This window comes from Mauremys mutica, chromosome 7 (assembly GCF_020497125.1).
Source record: "Mauremys mutica isolate MM-2020 ecotype Southern chromosome 7, ASM2049712v1, whole genome shotgun sequence".
Taxonomy (NCBI): domain Eukaryota; kingdom Metazoa; phylum Chordata; order Testudines; family Geoemydidae; genus Mauremys; species Mauremys mutica.
Genome location: NC_059078.1, coordinates 15009456 through 15028787, shown reverse-complemented (window position 1 = coordinate 15028787; position 19332 = coordinate 15009456). Strand labels below are relative to the sequence as shown.

At 42.0% G+C, this 19332-nt stretch overlaps 1 protein-coding gene across 1 annotated transcript in view; it reads right to left on the bottom strand.

Annotated features, from left to right (window-relative positions):
- ITPR1 (inositol 1,4,5-trisphosphate receptor type 1) overlaps nucleotides 1–19332 on the bottom strand; it is a 248166-nt gene that overhangs the window by 214288 nt on the left and 14546 nt on the right. Inside the window, exons 2-3 of the mRNA XM_045023591.1 lie at nucleotides 15732–15839; nucleotides 11940–12010 (exon numbers count right to left, since the gene is read on the bottom strand). Of these exons, the coding sequence (XP_044879526.1) occupies nucleotides 11940–12010; nucleotides 15732–15823 (163 nt within the window). The 5' untranslated portion in view covers nucleotides 15824–15839. The remainder of the gene's footprint in view (nucleotides 1–11939; nucleotides 12011–15731; nucleotides 15840–19332) is intronic.

Sequence of the window (19332 nt, the reverse complement as noted above, 5' to 3'; positions counted from 1 at the left end):
CAAGCCTCCCCCTCAGTCCTACCTGAACTCTCCTGGACTTTCAGCAAGGAAAAAAATGTTTAAATATATTTACAGTACCCAGATGATGCAAAAAAAAATTAAATTAGTGAGCATTTCAGTTACTTCTTGTTTGTACCACCAAGGTACTTGTGAAGGCATTTCCCCAACCACGTCACTAATATCAATGAATTTATTCTCTCAGTTTGCCTGTTAAGTAGGGGATTATCCACATTTTTCAGATGGAAAATTGAGACCGAGAGATCGAGTGACTTCCTCCAAGCCACAGAGTGTCACCAAGACAGGAACTCAGAGCCTGCTTTTTCTGAGTTCCTATCTAGTTCTTTAACCACGAGCCCAGCGTTCCTCCCGTGTAAAGTTCCAGCAGTGTATATTCATGCCCACTGTATATTCTGAGGATGTTTGCTCCATCATTTATAAAACTACATCTGTTTTCATTTATCTAGGTGCAAAACATGAGCATGTCTAAAATGAAAAACAAACAAAAAAACATAGTTGGCTGAATGCTGCACGTTAACCACAATACTCTGTCCCAGTGCAGATCAATGGGAGAGCTCAACCTGGCCAATCCACACAGCATTCACACTGTATGCCAGGGAGGTCTCTCTCATTTTCCCTCCCTCTACCTGTGCAAGGAGACACAATAGAGTAGGGGTTGGCAACCTTTCAGAAGTGGTGTGCCGAATCTTCATTTATTCACTCTAATATAAGGTTTTGCATGCCAGTAATACGTTAACGTTTTTAGAAGGTCTCTTTCTATAAGTCTATAATATATAACTAAACTATTGTTGTATATAAAGTAAATAAAGGTTTTTTAAATGTTTAAGCAGCTTCATTTAAAATTAAATTAAAATGCAGAGCCCCCCGGACTGGTGGCCAGGACCTGGGTAGCGTGAGTGCCACTGAAAATCAGCTCGCGTGCCGCCTTCGGCACACGTGCCATAGGTTGCCTACCCCTGCAATAGAGAGTACAGCCTGTCCATACCAATTTGTTTAGCATGTACTTTCCCCAACACCACCGTCTTGGTGCTCCTTCTCCAGGAAATACAGCAACACCACTCCAGAGAGTCATTGTTAAGATATCCTACAGGCGAGGCAGCCATCTCAGCGAAGTACCCAAGTTCCAATAAGACGGGAAACAAGGTACTGAATGTCACTCCCATTTCCAGCTGCACGGCAAGTCACCGAGCCAGCTACAGAATGCCAGCCTGCCTTAAGAAACAGGCCAATAGTGAATAAGCATCCATTTCTTCCCACAGAACAGAATGGGGGAAAACAAAAAAACAAAACACAAAATAAAAGTATTTCCCCCCTCCCCTCAATACAAAATTCAAGGGTTCAAATAGGTATTGGGAGCTTATAGGAATACCTAGTGTTATAATAGTTAATGCTAATAAAAAGACATGTTGAGGAGGACATACCATCTTATCCTTCAAGGTTCAAGTCAGTCTAAATGTTATAAATTAGGGTAAGAGCTTCATGGGAGGCAGATTATCCCACAACTGTTTATTGGGGGGTTTCCTTCAACTTTCCTCTAAAGTATCTGGTGCTAAGCACTGTTAGAGACAGTTTACTGGGCTAGATGGAGTTTGGGGCTAATTCAGTATGAGAATGCCTTGATTCTGATGTTAAATTCTGCCCTCCAACGGCTGCATTCAAGCCTCATACAAGTTCATTCTCCCTGCTCTTAGGCAGAATTTACCTCCTAATATCTATGGAAGTTAGTATATAACCTCTACATTCCAACTACGTTTGCATAGACAGAGCAAAGTCCTCCCCTCTTCATTGAATGGTAAAACAAGCTAGAGACACTGGACATCATTCATTAGAACAAACTATATCGTGAGTTATGGCACAGAAGTATCTGAGGGACACTCCTATTCATGTAACAAATATAACTGCAGTGCCTGAGATACTCCTCTGGGGCAACCGCAGTCAAATGTTGTAAAGTTGCAAGCACTGTACTGTTTTATCTACTATTTCTCCCCACAAAAGCTCAGTCTAGTGCATTTCACTGGTGTTTAAAGGAGTGCTTTTTGGCTTTTCCAATATGCCCAGTGCAGCATTTTCACATTTGGGTGTGTATTTAAAAAATGCATTTCTGCTTTAGCTCATGAGACTATACTTTTGAAACCTTTAATTTGGTCAGCACTTAGATGCCAGAGTGATAAGTGCTATATAAAATTCTATCATGGATAGACAGATGGCTTGCAGGTTGAGTGTTCAAAATTTCAGGAAGATAGCATACATAATTTAAATACATACCATCAGCTGGAATGGTAGAACAAACCATTGTGGTTCCAGTATGGTCCAAAGTGATCAGCGTTTTTGAAGATGCAACATCCACTCATAGAATGTGCTCCATGGGTGCTTCCTTTCACAGTCTAAGGCCTTTTTGGCACATCACCTAATTTGCAAGTTGCAAAAAAGTGCAAAAGTCTTAAGCACCTACATTTGTCATTGTTTAGTATAATGCAGGGCTTTGGAGCGGAGCCCGGAGTCGGAGCGCGGACCAGTAGGTTTTTTATGCCCGGAGCTGGAGTGGAGCCGGAATGGAGCAATTCAAAAATTTGATTGCTCCAAATCCCTGGTATAACGTTTTCCCCCAGTCATGTGAACAGAATTCCATTCTTAAAAAGTTTCTTGGTTTAACAAGAGACCACGACATCAGCAGAGATGTTGTGAAGGACTAAGAGACAGCATTAAAATGTTGTAAGTCAGACAGGAAAGAAAAATCCAGTGTAATAAGCAGGTGTTTATGACTTCACCCTGTTTAATCTTCAGATACTCAATGAGCACATCTCAATCTAACCCATGATTTTCAAAACTGAAATGGAGCCACATTGCTAATATCCAAAACCACCATGCTGGCCGTGAGAGCCACGAGAAGAATACTTTCCAAAAGTTACAGTACAGTAACTGAAATAATTTCTGCATACTCCATCCATAAAGTCTGTGCTACTAGTTTAATCTGTTAATTCACCGTCACCAAAATATGTTTGAACCACTACCAGATAAATTTAAATTGAAAGAAAAAAAAATCCCATGTGAGTTCTAGATACCCAGATAATTAATATGAACATTAAAACAATAACCCCCTCTACTCACCATCATTCCATGAACAATCCTCTGCCAGACTCCTATCAAAACAGATGCTCTCTGCAGCATAGCCAGATAATCACCAAATGCAGGCTATTCTGGAGCAAAAAAATCATTTACAGCAACCCAAACTGCTCTGATTACTCTCATCTGAGTGGTGGTGGTGGTGGTGGGGGGGGGGGGGGGGAAGAACCTATGCACAGATACCTCCAAGCACTGAAATTTTCCAAAACTCTTTAAGTGAAGCTAAACAGATATCAAACGGCCCACATGTTTGAGGACAGGTATACTAAACTTGAACTAAAAGGTGAGTTCACTGTAGCTCTTAATTCTGAGCTTTGAACAAGTCAGCGACAAAATATTCAGCATTCCAATATGTGAGAATATACAGTCAAGAAATGTGCAGCAGAGCTACCGTTTATGGAGTTATACAACCTGTGTACATGGTGTGACTTGGTTCACATTAAACAAAGCATTTGAATGCAAACTTTTGAGTCCTGGTGGCAAGTGTGAAATGCGAATCCTTAAGAATCCTCAGCTCTGTATTAAAAAGATATATATTGATCTAACTGAATGTGGAGCATAACATAAGAGAATCCCATCAAGACAGCCAGCGTATATACTAGAAATTCTCTCTATTATCCAGCTTCATTTCAAATACACACTCTAGTTACAAAGATTGAGATGTTCAACATTAGCCTTAACACTACCAGATAAGCACAATAAAATGCTTCATGACACCAATTACTCAGAAACAACATGGATTAGGATCCAAAGAAGAAACAAAATTTCAACTTCTCATCTTCTGCTTTGCTATGAGGGCATTTTAAGTCTAAGAGAGATACCGGCTCATTCCTTGAATGTTTTGCCAAAAAGAAGCGTTGCCCAGCAACAGCTAAAACAATGTTCTGTGAAGGAGGTGGCAGCTGGATAAATTAACCCGACAAGAACATTTTTTTCTTCACTATACTGCAATGGAGTTATTACAAACCATCCAGTCCATTTGAGGTTGCAAGAGGATCCATGTCTTGAATAAATACATTTGAGCAATAGAGGGAGGCCACTTGGAAGATGTCAGGGCTTGCCATCATGTTAACACACAGGTTTACTGCACTGCTAAATTCTGATGAGAAACAAACACACTTATAAAAAAAGACTGCAAAAGCACATTAAGTCTGTACAGTATGACCCAGGGGTTAAGCCACAAGACTGGCAAGATCCTATACCCAGGTTCTGCTACCAGCTCTGCTACCCACTGCCTGTTTGACCTTGGCCAAGTCACTTAGCCTCTCAGTGCCTCCCTTTCCTCATCTGTAAAACAGATATTCACTTCTGAGAATCATGCAAGTTCCAAGCATTACTTTCAGCCCTCTATCACCAGTAAGAGATTAAATTGCAATTATTTCTGTATGTTCTGCACAAACCTGTGTATATAAAAAGGTGTCATGGAAGAGTCTACAACAGGGGTCGGCAACCTTTTCAGAAGCGGTGTGCCGAGTCTTAATTTATTCACTCTAATCTAAGGTTTTGCCAGTAACAGATTTTAACGTTTTTAGAAGGTCTCTTTCTATAAGTCTATAATGTATAACTAAACTATTGTTGTATGTAAAGTAAATAAGGTTTTTAACATGTTTAAGAAGCTTCATTTAAAATTAAATTAAAATGCAGGGCCCCCCAGACCAGTGGCCAGGACCAGGGCAGTGTGAGTGCCACTGAATATCAGCTCGCGTGCCGCCTTCAGCACGTGTGTCATAGGTTGCCTACCCCTGGTCTACAATGAGAGTCACAATCCTATTCAAACAGCCTTGATAGCATGAATAAAATGTGATCCCAGCTTTTTAAAAATCATCTTTTTGAGCTGAGCTCTCGCTTTGAGTTACAATTTTTAGTTGTGCCCCCCTTCCCCCCCTCCGACAAAAAGAGGTGAGTCGGGGGTGGAGGTAGTACTCCCTGCCCGAGCGCTGCCGAACCCTGAGCCCCACCATCGCCTGGCATCGCTGCTCACCACCCTCCCTCGGGGGGAGGTACAACCCACAGTTTGAAAACCTCTGGCCTAAGTGGATAGTTTTTACTATCCAAAAATAGCACAGATTACTGATTTGGCTTATGTTTTAAGAATTGTGAAACTAGGATTTTATTACTGCGGATGTCATTTGTACCGAGACTATATTCAAGCTAGGTAAATAAATCGCTGTTTCTTAAAGATTTTGTTGTAGATGTCCTGGGGAAAAACAAAGATTCACTAGTGAATCTACCCTTAAAGTCTCAGAATGTTTTTCAAGCAGACAAGCTGTTCTGCTGTAGGACTTTTGCTTAACTGAAGCAGAAAATGCCACTATGAAGGGAAACACCACTTCTTAGATGGGGCGGGTGGAGATGCAGAATCATATACAAGATGTGAGTATAAAAACTACTCAAGTCTCACAGCTGTGGAACTGCTGTAACACTAACTTATGGTCACTCGTCAACTGCTTCTGCAATAAAACAACAACGAAAAATATCAGTCTTCTAGCAGACTTTCCACTTCATTTTTTGTAGGTGAAGGATGTAAAGGTGTGCCAGCGTTCAAAACATGAAACAACTCCTGGCACCCAAACGGAAAGTGACTTAGGACCAAAACAATTGAACTAACAACCTTCCTCAAAGCTCTGGGAAGCAAACGAGCTTCTTGCGTCAGACACACATTTCCATCTGATGTTTTAAATTACCGCAGCAGCATACTAAAGCTTCTTATCCTTTTCTTCAAAGCCCAGCAATATTCTGTCTCAGCCCACATCTCAGAAACTTCAGCTCTTATTTCATCCTCTCTTTCCACTGCACCAACTATATCAGCCCAATATCTCAATCTACTCTCCATTGCTCTCCCAACAAAACCAGCCCTGAGGCCCTCAAAATGGTACCTTTACAAATTTACTTCTGACCACAGTAACTCAAAAGCTTAAATAAATTTCCTTCTCCCACTCCTATCTCCCCCTTGGGATGGAACTCCTTCTGTATCATGGGTCACTAAGGCCCCATGCTTACCCAATTCTTCCCTCAAAACTCATCTCTTTAATGTTGACTATAAGGAATGCATCATTAGCGGGCAAAATCATCCAAGAACTATTCCTCTTCTCAGCTACACAGAGAATCCTTCAAAAAGGTAATTAGTTCTAAGGGCCATTTTCATGTAGGGAGTGTGTTGTTAGTGCTTAATGATACTTATGAGGTATTTATTATAAAAAGACTTGTGTGAAGTAGTTACATCAGCAAACAGATTATACATGTAACTGAACCATTACGCACATCAAAAGCGGAATATATTCTAAAAGTTGTGAAGTCAAAGCTATGTATCAGAATAACAAAGGTAAAGTCGCCATGCCGACAGTGGAGCTTTCAGAGCACACTACATGCGACTAACTGTGATCTACGCAACAAGACTTCTTAATCCTGAAATACTGATAGCTAAGTGAAAGCAGAAGGGCCAAATTCTGCCACTGGAAATATACACATGCATTTTCCCTTGATTTCTATAAGAGTCATGCATACATATCCAAGCAGAGAATTTGGCCTTAGGCATCTCTTTACCACTACCTTTTAATACAGCAGTAAAGATACCTTTGTAAGTTTACCTCTGACCACAGAAGCTCAAGCAGGTTTCTGCACTTCTTATAAAGAGCATCAGCCGTCAAAGTGAAATCCACAGTCATGTTTCTGACATCTCCCACTGAGAAGGTGAATTTTAAGTATTAACTGACATCTGCACATCTGAAAGCACAGCTCATTTGAAAGCAGATTCTCACACAAAGATGTAAAGCAGCTTACAACATGTAAACATTTTCTGTTCGTGAAGACATGCTATCTGCTAAATCACTGGGCTTTGATTACCTGGGCTCCTACTCTAATGGAAACCTAGAATGTAATTAACCACATTCACTTACTTCTAGCAAGGCTTTCTGAATGCTCCCACAAGTCAAGCTAAGATTAGACTTCAGCATATTCATAATCTCTTCTTTTAAGTCTCAGGGAGAGCAGGCCTCATTACAGCCTACCAGATCCCACCTAATGCTATGTTCTAGCAAATACCATGTGAAATCACTATCACAAATTCAATTACAACACAGAATACAGAGTGCACAGTGCTCACTTTATATTATTTTTTATTACAAATATTTGCACTGTAAAAAAACCAAACAACTTGTTTTGTCTTAGCAACTGGCTGAACATGAAGTAGGACTGAGTGGACTTGCAGGCTCTACAGTTTTACATTGTTTTGTTTTTGAGTGCAGTTATGTAAAAAAATATTCTACATTTGTAAGTTGCACTTTCGTGATAAAGAGATTGCACTACAGTATTTGTATGAGGTGAATTGAAAAATACTACTTTGTTTATCTTTTTTTACAATGCAAATATTTGTAACAAATAATATAAAGTGAGCACTCTTCACTTTGCTTTCTGCATTGTAACTGAAATCAATATATTTGAATAGTAGGAAAAGTATCCAAAATATGTATAATAAATTTAAATTAGTATTCTATTACTGTTTAACAGTGCACTTAAAACTGCGATTAAGAACAATTAGTTTTTTTAAATCGTTTGACAGCCCTAGTTTTAGAACATGTGAGAGACCACAGACCTTGTTGGGAACTGGACCCAGCCCATAGGTTGAGGGTATCTGTGCTATCTACCTGTTTTAGTCCCAATGCTATCCAGAGGGATTTTGCAATATTTTAGCTGGAGGGAATAGCTTGAGGACAAAGGTTATGTTTACGTGGCATCCAGGGATATGATTTGCAGCTCAGGCAGACACTCTCACACTAACTGTAGCCTAGCTAGCTCATTAAAAATAGCAGTAAGGATGCCACGGAGCAGTCTTCAGTGCCAGCCGCACACGCGAATACACATCAGCGGGACAGGGTGTGGCAAGCTGGCTTGTGCAGCCCACACCGCAGAGTCCTCACAGCTATTTTTTAGTGAGGTATTACAGCCAGCATGGATATGTCTAAGTGAACTGCCACTCGTACCATAGCTGTCACCCTAAGACCCTCTCAATGCCAATTGGCAGTGGGCCCGTTGTTCTGTGAATTTCCATCAGACCGGACACACTTAAAACACATAACTGTCATAGTATTTAGGTGTAATTTGTAAAGAGTGCCCTATCAAATGAAAACTGGCGACACACTGGTCAAAAATATCATGGTGTGACGTAAGCACAGACAGCGTGCACAGAATTAGGTGTGTGTGTGCTGGAAATATGTTCCTAAAGCGTGTTTTAGAGGCAGACTGTATAAACACATTTGTCCTAGACAAAGCAGTATTGATTTGCAGGTTTCTATAGCGTAAATGGAGCACAGGGATGTCAGACGATGGGTAGTTCATTTGCATCCGAGGTAAACATCAGTTCTCAGGAGGATGAACACACTGCCTGGCATTAACACCCTGGAGAACACCATATGTAGAGCCCCAGGGGGTCAGCCTGACTCTCGAGACAAACACAACGAACCTTGGAGAATATAAAGGCGAAGCAAAAGGGCATCTTGTGATCCATCACTAAGGGAACAAAGAGGTCAACACTGATCCCCAACTATGTAAGGTGGTGATGCTGAAAAGTAACTGGAGGTGAGAAAACTGTTTTAGACAAAGCTTGACACCTGCTAAGCTTAGATGTAGTCTCTTACAAGCATGTTATACTTCTGTTTTATTTGTAACCAGTTTCTATTATCTCGGCATAGAATCACTTTGAACTTATTCTTGCTTTATTATAAATCCATCTCAGTGCTATTCTATTAAGTGAAGCGTGCACTCTTGGCTGTGCCAGCAGGCTGGTGTGTATTCTGTCTCTTTGGAGACAATGAATTTGGTATTTCTGTGGGAGCCCAGTGACAAGTCTGGATGCGGCAGGGGAACACTTCGGGAGAGTTCTGGAACTGAAGTACACCAAGAGTTAACCTGCAAGGCAAAGTTAGGATTGGCAAAGTCCTGAAGAGTTTGTTGGGCTGGCTAATGGACTGGAGCATCACGGAGCTGAAGTACCGTTTAGCAGCAGCAAATCTCTCTCACTGAGGCAGAGGGGTAACAAGGCAGCTTACAGTTCAGGATGCTCTGAGAAAGCATCACAGGGCCCTAAGCCTCAAGTTTGACCAGCCTAAACTCTGGGACCAGATGGTGCCACTCGTGCAGAGTTCAGGAGAGCCCTTCTTTAGAGATGTTAAAATATATCAAATCACCAGCTATTTAAAGAACCTGTAAGCTGAAGTGGTGTCTGTGTCTCTTCAGCCAAAGTTTCTCCTGTTGTGCAACTACAGCCCTTGGTTTGCTGTTGCCCTGCACTCAAGAGGAGGCTGACTTTCTCTAGTGTCTGTGTACAGCGTAGGTTGTGAAGTATTGGTGTCCCTTATGCTGGGATTCTCGCTTTTGTCATTAAGACACTGGACTGACACTCAGGAGACCTGGATTGAACTCCTGGCTCTGCCATCCAATTCTTGCATGACCGCAGGCAAGTCACTTGCTCTCTCTGTGCCTCTATTTACAATCTATACATGAGGAAATACTTCCCTACTGCACAGAAGGTGGGTGAAGTCAACCTGAAATGCTCCAATGTAGTGGTGATGGAGGCCATATAAAAATACATAGACAAAGAGGTGTTACACACTTTAAAGATCTTTTGGGGGAACTAACATATAAAGAACATTGTGCTAAGGTTTTATACTTTCCATTGTCATTATCTGTTAAAGGAAAGAACATATAGGCTTCCCTGTGACATCTTTGGTGAAATTGCTTCTACATAGGTTGAAACGGTTGTCAGATTATTCATTTCTCCCTTAATAATTTACAAGCAACCTCCAAACATAATGTTTTAGATGTTGGACAAATGTGTGGTAGCTACTTGTACCTACCTGTAGTCACTAAGCTACATGAGTGATAATTGTCTTTCTATTCTTCCTCTCACCTTTACTGGCTCTTCCTAGTCAAGTCTGTTCTTTTTCCTCCTTAGTCTTTTATGCTAAGATCAAAATTTGTTTAGCATCATATATTCCAGTTCATGAGACAACATCCAGAACAGCAGCACTCCACTTTCCTTGGCTAATTTAACATTGAGTGCTAAAACTACTCTAGACCACTTTTTCAGCATAGTCAATGCATTGCATACAAGTACACCGATTAGCCATTTACCGTAGTATTAAAGCATCCAGGAAAAAAAGAGCACTATATAGTGATCTAACAGCAATAACCCATTTATCCCAATTCCCTTTTTACAGGCTGTTTTTAATTAATGTGATCTCATCAGTGTTCTGAATTGTGAGGGAAGAAAAACTGCAGCTGTCATAAAAGCCAGACAGCAATGGAGAGGGTGCATGACTTTTCAAAGGAGCTGATCACCTGCAGCTCTCAGATGTTCAGTGAGATTGTTGGCACTCCACACGTCTCAAAAAATGACATTCCAGACCTAAAGCAAGAGGGTAGCAAACACACATTGAAGGTAGCGTGCTGCAGAATACACCCAGTGAAGAGAGGGCAAACATTTTACACACACCTACTCTTTAACCAGCTTGCTCATTTTCTGTTTCTTAGCAAGGGTTAGGAGGCAATACAAGATAAATGAATCTTTTATTCGGTTTCTTTGAAGTTAATAAAAAAGGTAATAATTGGAGATATACCAATCTCCTAGAACTGGAAGGGACCTTGAAAGGTCATTGAGTCCAGCCCCCTGCCTTCACTAGCAGGACCAATTTTTGCCCCAGATCCCTAAGTGGCCCCCTCAAGGATTGAACTCACAATCCTGGGTTTAGCAGGCCAATGCTCAAACCACTGAGCTATCCCTCCCCCCTAAGGAGAGATAGTTCAGGCACTAAAAATGAGTGGGGCACAGAGAAGAAATTTAAGAAACTAACTGAGAATGGACCCACATTCATTTCTTCCCTTCCCATTCAAAAATTAGTTTAACAAGGAGAAGTCACTATGGTCTTCTTTTGCCACTGCCTATCTAAGATCTGAAAGAGGAAGGCTTTTACCCCATGTGACCAAGCATATCTTTCTTAGGGTTAATTTCATGGTGCGGGGCAGGAGGGCAAACTTAAACTTATTAGTACTTGGTGAGGTCAAAACAGGAGCTGTTGAGTCGAACCAGGTTCACTCCCTTTCATTTTCTTTCCTAGGGTTACTTTCCGTCTATACAATACTAAACCTATTTATGCTCTCTGTATGTCATAAAGGAGCCAAATTAAACATGGAGGAAAGGAAATGAAACAAACCTGTTTGCATCCTGTTCACACCGATAAGAAAACCAGCCTAAACTAAACACACCCAAAATGCGTTCTTAAACCTACGCAAGCCAACTATTTGTGAAATTGCTGTTTTATGTGTTGAGCACCTATGTGTCTCCACACCATGAAAGACATTGGGACTAAGTTTAAGTCATCGCCAGTGGAAAAGAAAGGTTCACAGGAAGATGCTAAATCCCCTACAGAAGGCCACTAGCCCAAAGCCTCTAAAACATGACATATGCAGCCATCGTTCTGAACCAGAGATAGGGGATCTTTAAATTATTAGGGTAATAAGTACACCAGGACCCCATTGTGCTAAGCGCTGCACAAACACAGAACAAAAGACAGTCCCTGCCCCAGAGAGCTTACAGTCTAAGTATAAAACAAGAGGCAGTAGGTAGACACAGACAGAGGGAGGAATACAAGAAAACTATGAGACAACATTAGTCAGCATGATAGGCGGGGGTACCAGCCCATCAGCAACCTAACACTTACCAAGTTCGTTTGCAGACATCACAGCAAAAGGTGAGTTTTAAGGAGAGATTTGAAAGAGGATCGTACATAAACTTATAATCTTACCTCTGAATTTTTTGGGTGGGTTATTAAGATCACCTGCTTCCGGCTGCACAACACATCTATCGTCCACAAGGCTGCAAAGAAATGAGCAACTCAGGTAAGACGTTTTTGCTTGCAACTACTACTTCCTAGGTACCAGACACAAAGTGGGTTGCTTTCAATACTCAATCCTGCTGGCCGCTTCAATGGAGGACAGACAATTCCCAGAAACCAACTCATGCCAAATCTTTCTATGAAGCATGCAGCTAATTTGTTTGTGTTGTCCAGAACCACACTGCTGGACGGGCAAGACAATTAGGAAGTTATCACTCCTGCGTCTTCCTCATGTCCCTTCCTGGGGAAACACTCAGACTGGCCCATATTCTAATTAGATGAGCAAAGGCTAGACTGCAAATGTCACCTCTTGGACAGATACCACTGTTTGAGAATATGTAATAAACAAGGGCAGCAAACTAGGGGGGGAAAAAATGATGAATGCATCAGATCACATATTACCCCCAGTGAAGCCTCAGTGTCCAAAAAGCCAGGAACAAACTACATTAGCATAGGGAAAAACACACTACCGAAAGAGAGAGGAAGGCATAACTGATGCATCCTTGCTTACCAGTCATCAAAAGGTAAAGGTTTCACCTTGGAGCCAGATAGCCAAATATACATCACTGAAGAGAACTGCCAGGGTCAGGTCAAAATTGGCTTAATTATGGACGAGTGGGGTTTTTTTTTTTTTTTTTTTTTTCAATAGTCCAGTGAAGGTTGGTATCAACAGAAGATCAATCTAACCTCCTCCTGCTTTACCAGGAAGGGGATAGAATTGGATAACTGCACCTGTAAGGCGTTCCATCAGAGAGTTCCAACAGAGAGCTTCTTCTCTGAGCGTGTACTGGCAAAGACATGGGGGCGTGTCTACTCCCAGGGAACGAAGGAAACAAGGTAAGTATATTGCTGTTACCTGTCACAAGTCTTATGCCTTGGACATAGTTTAGACCATCTGGAACTATATTTTTGCTGAACACCTCTATTTTTCATATACAGTAAACAAATATTTTAAAGTATCTAGTTTGACTTTCTCAGCTCAAAATTAAGATCTTTCCACTGACCTGTCAAAGAGGCCTTCAACATGTGCATAAAGCACAGTTCTCCCCAATGTCCTGAAGATTTGGGACACTCCATTCTCATATAGTAACAGCTGGGAAAAACAGCTTGAGATCTAGAATATGAGAACTGTTCTTTGCAGAGGCTGGTTACATGCAGGGAATGTCTTTGAGACAACAATTATGGAAAATCATGAAGTGCATAGAAAAATAATTGATTCAAAAGTGTTTACATGGACTTAAGAGAAGGTGAACTTCCTATCTATACATGGTGGATTATCACAATAAAGAAAATATTTTTTTAGTGTGTGCAACACACAAGATGAGATTTATATACATAATAAAATAGTAATTAGAATAATCAGAACACTGAATTTGGAAAATAGCAAAAGGGAAGTTCTGATTAAGCAGTGAAGACACGTCACAGGAATATTAAGCAAGAACATCCTTCAAAGATAGATTTACTTGGATGGAACAGCATTAGGGTTTATAACAGTATTTGTTTTCCATCCTTCATTAACTGCATTCATAAGCCATCACACACAGCATAACTTGGAGTTTTGATAGCCTTATATCATAACAACTGAGGATGATTACATTGATTTTTTTCCTGAGCTGCTTTAATTTTCTTCAGGTCAAACAGTAAGTGAACTATGGGACAAAGATAATTTGACTATGAAGGGATATTAAGATGCCAATACATTTCATGTTTCACATAGCAATTGGGATTTCTATTTCAAATCTGGCTCAGAGTACACATGACCATTTTACAGTACAATTACCTTAAAATATTGTGAATGAATTTGAAGCCACGGTGAAAAATAGCTGCTCAGTAATGCCCTCAAAGCCATAGCCAGTTGTTTATTGTGCACTGTATTTAATTAAAATGTACTGTCAAATCAACTTCCTGCTTTGTTTTTTTAAATGTTATTTACTCTTTGGGTTACTTTAACAGTAGAATAAACAGTTAAATATATTTTTCAATTAACTTCACCAATGTTCAGCAAGTAGTATTTGGCCAGTTATACAGCTGGTCGAATGCTGCAAAGACCATGAATCATATCTGATGAGCACCTGGGAAATTTGTCAAATACGTTCGCCAAATACTATTTGACCAACCCTACTCACTACATGCTTTGCTTTTATCATACCTTCTTTCCCTTCTGGCAGCATCCCACATTTTCTTCTTTTTCCTATAATAGATCATGGTGCTTCTTTAGTGCCTGCTTCTTTCTCTCCCACTAGTTTCCCTTTCCCTCCTCAGTAGCAATCTACATCCTAGATTTTCCTAACTCCTTTCTTCTGAGTCCTTCCCACTGGCTCCCCATAACGTACGTATCTTTTCTGTCTTTTCTGTCATCTCCCTCCAACAGATGATTCCATGCACCCACATCCTCATACCTACTCAGAAAGTCTAGCAGCTATTCTAGAACCCTAAGAGTTTGAGGACTAAATCTACAAGTTTGTCTGGGGCAACATCCAGGTAAGATGCCAACCATCACTAGCTGCTGGGAAGTGGGGAGAGGGGATGATGTCCCTTTCCCCTGCTCAGAAGCTTCATCTCTTATATGCATCTGGACAGTAGGAACTGAATTAATTTGCAGCCACTATCACTGCCTCACCCATCCCCAGGTCCCGATGACTGCTGGAAGGGAGAAGCAGTGCGTCTCTCTAGCCCTCATCCCACCAACCTTCCTGACTGTTACTTTACTGCTCAGCCAGCTTCCTGGTGGCCATGGTAAACTGTCTACCAGTTACTCTGCCCTCCCTCAGCATTCTGACTGCTGTAAGGAGAAGGTATCTGCTGTTACTCCTCTCCCAGCCTTTACTGCTTTGCCCAGTGAATAGCTCCAGTGCCAGTCTCTGATGTGAAGAGCTGTCCCCAAGCAACAGTAGAGTGAAATTAAACAGGTTTGTGTCATTTTTTAGTCAAAGCTTAGATTCTCCTGGAGTTGATGACACTCACCAGGAGAAAGGTGGCCACTCTTCTAGGGCAAGGAAGCTAACACTTGTTGATTAAGGAAGCAGCCTGGACTGGTTTCTGAGAAGACTTGCTGAATGGCTACTCTACCAGGAAGCATGTAGTATGGTGTTTGTCAGGGTGGACAGGCCACCAAAGAAAGTGCACCAAGCAACAGGAGCAAGCGAGGCAGGGCTACTGCTCCAGTTCTTGGAGATGCAGCCCAGCAGCAAAAAAAGTAAATACCCTTGAGTTGGAGAAGCGTGATGTTGTTTACATGAGAAATCTTAGGCATGTCGGAAGAGGTAGGACCAGTCATTAGTGGTAAGTACTGGTACAGACGCGATTTGACCTACTCTTTTCTTTTAAAATGTCTACCTAAGCTGCCTTCCATCCTCCATCAGCAGATTATGCCAAGGGGCCTGCTCCTTCCCAAGCTCCTTCCTCACATCCCTCCCCCCATAACTTAACCGTGACAAGCTGTTTGCCCATCCCATGGTAAAACCATACTATTTCCATTCCTATCTCCTCCGTCCTCTCAAGTGATAGCCCAAAGCAATAGAGCAGATAGAAAGCTATTTTCAAAACATGACAAGTTTTTACAGAAGACTCCCCCAACTTATTCCATTATTTATGGGTGCAGGAAATACCCATATCCATTAGACTCAGGATTACTAGCTCAGCCTTGTCGGTCTTTTGCACAGCTAAGGACATCTTTCAATGCAAGCGAACAGGTGACCTTACCCCAAGGTGCTGATAAATCCATTTGTTGAGCCCTCTGCATATAGAGAGCAAATGTCTCCAATATGAAGGAAGCTTGACATCTTGTCAGACATTTCCGGCTTGTTGGCCCTAGGAAAAAAAAGAGAGAGGGAAAAGGAGTGTTAGTGTATTTACTAGGTAGAAGAATTCCCCGAGTAAAAGCCCCATAGACAACAAGCCAAAAAACAAACAAAAAACCTAAAAAAAAAAAATTCAAAGAGTGAACACTTGATGCAATTCCAAGAAAGTGCTGACTTTAAAGTGATAAAAGCATTAAAAAAAAAAAATACATGAGTCTAGTCACCATCTGGCCAGCTGAACAACTCTTTGATCTGGAGGTTGATGTATTGGAGACAGGAAGTTTGGATTGTAGTTTCTACAGTTGGAAGAGTATTTCCCAGCCCATGCTGCAGTGAAAACTTAGATAGGTATCTCAGGGCAAAGACAACTTGAGCTCCACAGTGTCCCATTCAATGATTTTTGTTTACCCAGTTTATCACACAGATATTCACTTAAAAGATTCCATTCCAGGCACATTCTCACCAGGTGGAGAACGGGGTTAAAGAAAAGGAAGAAAGGAGCAGATGCCCTTAATTTAAGGCATTTTACTTACAGTACTGTTCTAAACTAGGAAAGATTTCTCTGTGTAAGCCAGGTGTGCTAGTTCCAGATCAGACTTAGTGCATTCAGGAGCAATTTGAAAGTGCCCTGGGATATAATGAAATGATGATCAAAGGAATTTTAATGTAAAAGTATTAGCATGGTTTGTAAGCATTTTTGTCAGCTCCATCACTATATGGAAGTAGCTACCATCTTAACAGAAATACATTTATGAAGACATTGTGGGAAATGTTATTGTAGATGTTTGGCAGCAGATTCTCCATGCAACAACCTAAAGATTCCAGTTGTGGTTTTCCAGGAGTCGAAGTGATTAAACAGACTTTAAAATATACACTTAACATGGAAGTCAACCCCCTATGAAATGAAATTCAATTCTGTGCAAAAGTGCCAAAACAATCAATCATGTTTAAGAGACACTCAGTGTTGCTGACTCTCACCATTTTACTCCCAAGTCTCAGATACCTGGTGTTTTCTTCTTAAAGCCCAGGCCCCTGGATTCATGCCATTATGTGAGAGTCTGAGCTGTTACTTTCAAAAAAATGAAGGCCCATTTCTAACCCATGTGGCATAGGTGCTGGAACTAGGGGTGCACGAGGTGCTGCCGCACTCCCTACCTTGAAATGGTTTCCATCCTATACAGGGTTTACAGTTTGGATCAATAGTCCTCGGCACCCCCACTATACAAATTGTTCCAGCACCCCTGCCTCACAGAAAAGAGTTTCAAAGTTCAAAAACCAGAGGGAAAATAAAAAAACCCTCTTAATTTAATATTTGTTCATATCTCATGAATTTTAGCCAGCCTGACAGTTGTTGGGTGGTGCCTGACTCATGGTTTTTCAACAGTTGGGTCACTCTTGGATTAGTACCCTGAATGACAGATTTCAGAAAGAAGGCAGTAACACAGCTCTGCTGATTTTATATGCCCTTGGAGCCTGATCCTGCACTCTGGAACGCTTAATGGAGCTGTGCCTAGGTAAGGTGCTCAGGGTTGGGCCCTTAGTTTTAAAAGAACAAATAAAAATACTCCCAACCCTCACTAACCAGCAGTATTGTTCTTGAGAACTGACATGTAAGAGGCACAGTAAAGTGGTCCTCCTTCAGGAGGGAGAATTAAATAGCAGGAAATTATACTTATTACAGAGCACAGCCTTGACATTGTGAGTGGGATAAGCATTCCCATTTCATTGAACATTAACTTGTTTACTTGCAGAGGTAGGGTTCAAGCGTATTAAGTAAGGTCTGGGCTCAGCAAGCACAGAGTTAGGAACATTTGTGGAGGGGGGTGGATTAGCAACTGCTAGGCATAATATGAAGCAGTGAATCTAGACTGTGTTTTGTCTCTGTAGCAGGGTGGACCCCTGCTCCTGCCCTGAAGGGGTTAAAAACAGCCCAGGGAAGGGGCTGTGGCTGGAGGAAGCAGCCTTTAGGCTGGGGCAAGAAGCCTGGGCTGATTGGGGAAAGTAGGCTCAGCTGTGGCCATGCTCCAATCAGGCCCAGCTGGCCCCTATAAGAGGCAGTGAGCCAGAAGCCCAAAAGTGAGTCTCTCTCTCTCTCTAGCTATAGAGGGAGATGGGCCTGGCTGCAGGGAGCTGGACATAAGGTACCTGGGTGAAGCAGGGCTGGGGAAAGGCAGAGGAGCTGGGGAGCTCCAGCCTGGAAAGCCCCAGGCTGCTGCCTAGCAGAGGGCTAACAGGTACTGGGGGTTGCAGAGGGCAGCCCAGGGGTAGGCAAAGGCAGCAGGTCCAAACCCCTTTGCCAGTGATGAATAGGCTGATACTGCAGCCTGCCCCAGGACATGGGGCTACACGATGACTGGCAGTAGCCATACACTGAGGCAAGGTGGGGATAGAGGGTGGGGGTTCCCTGGGGAGGGGAGACCCTGACAGAAAGGGGTTACTGCCAGGGGGCAGCACCCCATGTGAAAGGGCACCGGGGTCCAGGGAGGGACTCAGGGCCAGGGAACAGGTGGATCACTGGCCTGCAGAGGGCGCTCCGTGCTGGAACCCGACCTAATTCCCCCGAGTCACCAGCAGGAGGCGCCGCAGGGGTGAGTCCGACCCATTACAGTCTCCTAAAACACTGTATCCCTTTACCATGCTCCAAATCAAGGTTCTTGTGCCTTGAAGATACACTGTGATTTGCAGAATTAAAAATCAAAGTCAAGCACAGCTAAAATCAAGGGGCCAAGTTCATAACTCACGTACATCGTTCAACTCGTCAGAAGTCAATAAAGCTATGCCTGCTTATGGCAGCAGTGTGCTGGCTTAAGGCTCCTTCATCAACACTAACTCATACAGCCACAGTGTATACATGATGCATAGTCCATTCTTGTTTCTCTTCTCAGATGTAGAGCTTAATATTTTGAGGTTTTAAAAGATGCCCAAAAACATACATGATATGCAAAGTGGCTGAGTTAGCGTCAGTAGAAATATTATCTTTCCCTTTTCCTCGGTTGGATTTCAATTGCAGACTTCAGCATTATGACAAGATTTCCAGATCTGGGTTCCTGAAGTCAGGCTCCCTAGTCCCTATGTAGGCATACACATATACACACCAGCACATACAATTAGGACCACTTTAAATTTACCGAGCAAAACACTGAAGTCAGAGGGAGCTGCAGATACTCAGCACTACCTGGGGGGGGGGGGAAAGAGAGAGGCCGAAACAACGGACGGACAACAAAAAATCCAGCCATGTATTTCAGTCCTTAAATATGGATTTAGTAGCCTGACTTTATGTAGTCAGGGTTGAAAAACCATAGCCTTACTGTATTGTAGTTTTGAGTATCCATACACACACACTAAAATTTTCAATTATTAAAACAAAAAAACCCACATGTCCAGAGAAGACGACAGACTTGGGTAGCAGGAACTGGATAACACAGGACGTGAACTACTCTTCCCACAGCAGTGCACTAGAGAAGAGGCCTTTAAGATCATTTTACTTTAGAAAAGCATCAATG